The sequence below is a fragment of the Sinocyclocheilus grahami genome, unplaced genomic scaffold, assembly GCF_001515645.1.
Source record: "Sinocyclocheilus grahami isolate Dianchi unplaced genomic scaffold, SAMN03320097.WGS_v1.1 scaffold2401.1, whole genome shotgun sequence".
NCBI lineage: Eukaryota > Metazoa > Chordata > Actinopteri > Cypriniformes > Cyprinidae > Sinocyclocheilus > Sinocyclocheilus grahami.
In genome coordinates this window covers 23978-27118 of record NW_015507580.1, presented here as the reverse complement: position 1 = coordinate 27118, position 3141 = coordinate 23978, and the positions used below count along the sequence as shown (strand labels likewise).

Genomic DNA, 3141 nt, shown 5'->3' with positions numbered 1-3141 from the left:
CTGCGTTCAAAATTCTCTGGTGCCCCCCCGGTACATCAATGTATTTTTGAAAAGCAAAAATTAAGTTTGTCCAACTCTAAACCCAGTCCCCAGGTAAATTAGGATATTCAAGTTAAATAAAAAACTAGCAAAAACGAGTTGCGTGGTGTCCCCACCACTTTTCAAAGCAAAGTTACGCCACTGTATAGAACCACACACATTTCACAAATCTCACGAAGTATACAAGTATTGTCAGCACATCACACATCCAGTGCATCACTACACAGACAAGGATGTATATCTACGGACACCTGCATCTAAGTCCGTGTGAAGATTACAACAAGTCCAATCATCTGTCTGCACCTTTCCCTTCTTTCAATTAAATGTTTCCCTGAAACTTAAAATAACTGAGAATTACCTCACTACAAAATCTCTGTATCTTTGAATCCTGTTTCTTTATATTGATTGTTTATTGTTTGCGCAGGCCTACACAGTTTGTGTTTTATTTAATATGAATGTGTATTTCTATACTGGCTCTCCAAGTGTGAGTAATAAGTTCATTTCTGTTTGCTTAAGCAATACATTGAGTAAATCCTAATTCATGACTCTGGCTCTTTACTCCTCTCCTGGTCACTGGACATTAATTAGGTATTCAACCTTCTAAAGTGATTGGTACCGTAACAGTAATCAGTGCATTGTACAATCTCTAATACAATCCATAAGGCAGTAATGCAATATTTAGTAACGCGTTACTGTAATTTGATTAATTTTTGTAGTAATTGAGTCATTTAATGTATTATAATTTCCAAAATAGTAATTAGCCTAGAGCAGTGGTTCCCAATCCTTGTCCTGGAGAACCCCCAAAATTGCACGGTTTTGGTGTCTCTCTTATCTGACACACACATTTGTACTAGTTGCGACGGTAGTGACGTCATGGCTGTCGCCGGCCAAACAAGTTGGTGTTTTTTCAATGTAGGCTTCAGACACGGGTCACGACGAGGCGTTCCCCCCATAGCGACCCCTAGAGGACGCAGTGTCTCGTTCCCCTCAGGGAACCATGGTTACATAAGTAACCCGAGACGTTCTTGGAGTCTTCACTAATGAGCTGATTAGTTGAATCAGGTGTGTTTGAATAGGGAGACATCTAAAATGTGCAGTGTTGGGGGTTCTCCAGGACCAGGATTGGGAACCAGTGGCCTAGAGTATAGTTCCAGTTAATTTGGGTCCATCTTATAATCAGGGTCGTCTTATATTCGGGTCAATACGGTAATCAGAACAGTAACATGGTTACTTTTAAAAGGAATAATCGGTAATCAATAATTTAATTACATTTCCAGAGTAGCTTGCACAACACTGTTCATAAATGATTTGACTCATGGTTACACTATTTTTTATTTTTTTATATCAAATCAGGTCTACCTTGTGCTTCTTTGGGGTGTAGTTGTGAATAATGGCCTTGATTTCCAGTTGTTCGCCGCGCACAGCTGAGTAAGGCATCTTTAGGTCAATGAAAAAGCTCTTAAAAACGACCATCTCCTCAGGTTCTGCCACACAGATGCCTTTGAGGAGGAACACAGACACACAGAAGGATTTAAAGCAGCAGCTCCTGGATGATGATGATGATGATGATGATGATGAGGTTTTTCAGAGCACGTGTTCTGGGTTTGCAGCTTCTCCTTACCAAGTGTTGGTGACAGACTGACAGCCAAGATCTGCCAGGTAGTGATAGAGTCTTTCAGGACGATCGGTTTTGTGATTGATGTTGTTCCACTGGAATATGAGGAAGAGACAAGTAAAGATGATAACTTCTAAGTAGGTTAGTAATCTTCTAATGAATAATTACTATTCGAATTAATGTTTACTATCAGAAGGAGTTAAGTCAAGTTTTATAATGTCAAAGAAGCTTTACAGTATAAAACAACAACAACAAACAGAAGAATCTGTCACTGTCATACATTTCTTCACCCAGGAATCATTAATTCAGTTACAATAATAAAGCACATCTACAGCAAATAATGCAGTGGCTTCATTCAGTGAAATAATTCAGTGTCGGCATCTGATAGTATCAAATAGAACTAAATCAAAGATGTTTCGAAGATGAATTAAAGGGGAGAGAACATGAGGGAGAGTAAATTAAATTAGATTTTTGGGTGAGCTATCCCTTTAACTCACAGCTTGTGTCTAAAAGTCTCATACTTGCCCTTTATTGGAAGTGGGTAGATCAACCACCTCCCAAAGCCAACTCTCAGGGAACTGCGTACGGGACACAATATCTTCAGAGTCTGTATAATAGTCGTCATCATCATCATCATCATCACCTGTTTTTAACAGATAAAATAATTAATTAATGAGGAAATAGACCCTTTAGAGCAAATGAACATGTCAGATAATGAAGTCAAAACAAATACAAAAACAGTACAAATCGCTTCAATCAAGAATGAGTTAATATAGAGATAATGAATTTTGTCATTCTTTCCAAAAACTATCCACTTGTACTATTACAGAATTAAGTCGTGTTGACACCAATATGACTGTTCGGTGAAACAATTAGTAAAAAATGTATCTGCTTAGACCAATGCCAAAAAAATAAAAAAAAGGCAGATGGGCTGAATAAAAATGTAAATTAACTCTTTGACAGCTGGTGATGCTGGGGGGCGGCATCCGTGGCTGTTTAAGCAGGATTTGAGACAATTATTTTAATACTGAAACCTCAAGATACGATTTATAAGAAAAAAAATCTCTAGTAAATATAAGAATGCCAACAGTCTAATAATGCACATAATAAACAAACTGCACAAGCAGCTCCCCTAATGGTTTGAGTTCAATGGTCTGGGTTTTGTCATGCTGCTTTTCTTTTGACATAATTAAAATTTTGTGACAAATTTAATCACAATGTATTTACTTCGAGCCCGAATCAGCTCCTCCTCTTCGGTCTTCGTGTTCTTGCGGGTTATCATCTGGTTGCAGCAGTCCAGGAAGGCCTTGACACACTCTTCACCATCGATGATGTATGTGGCTCTTCGTTCACAGGTGTAGCCGAGTTTATTATCCCTCATCCCATCAACACAACACTGCTTCAGTTCACCGGAGTAATTACCAGCTGAGAAGACAATGTTAGTTTAGAACAATGAGGGAATAGGAGAACATGATGAGAACTTAATG

General features: G+C 38.4%; 1 protein-coding gene across 1 annotated transcript in view; it reads right to left on the bottom strand.

Moving 5' to 3' along the window:
• Window positions 1–3141, bottom strand: part of LOC107574943 (complement C3-like) — a 59550-nt gene that overhangs the window by 32744 nt on the left and 23665 nt on the right. Inside the window, exons 19-22 of the mRNA XM_016261361.1 lie at window positions 2882–3092; window positions 2180–2297; window positions 1661–1749; window positions 1399–1538 (exon numbers count right to left, since the gene is read on the bottom strand). Coding sequence (XP_016116847.1) covers window positions 1399–1538; window positions 1661–1749; window positions 2180–2297; window positions 2882–3092 — 558 coding nt within the window. The remainder of the gene's footprint in view (window positions 1–1398; window positions 1539–1660; window positions 1750–2179; window positions 2298–2881; window positions 3093–3141) is intronic.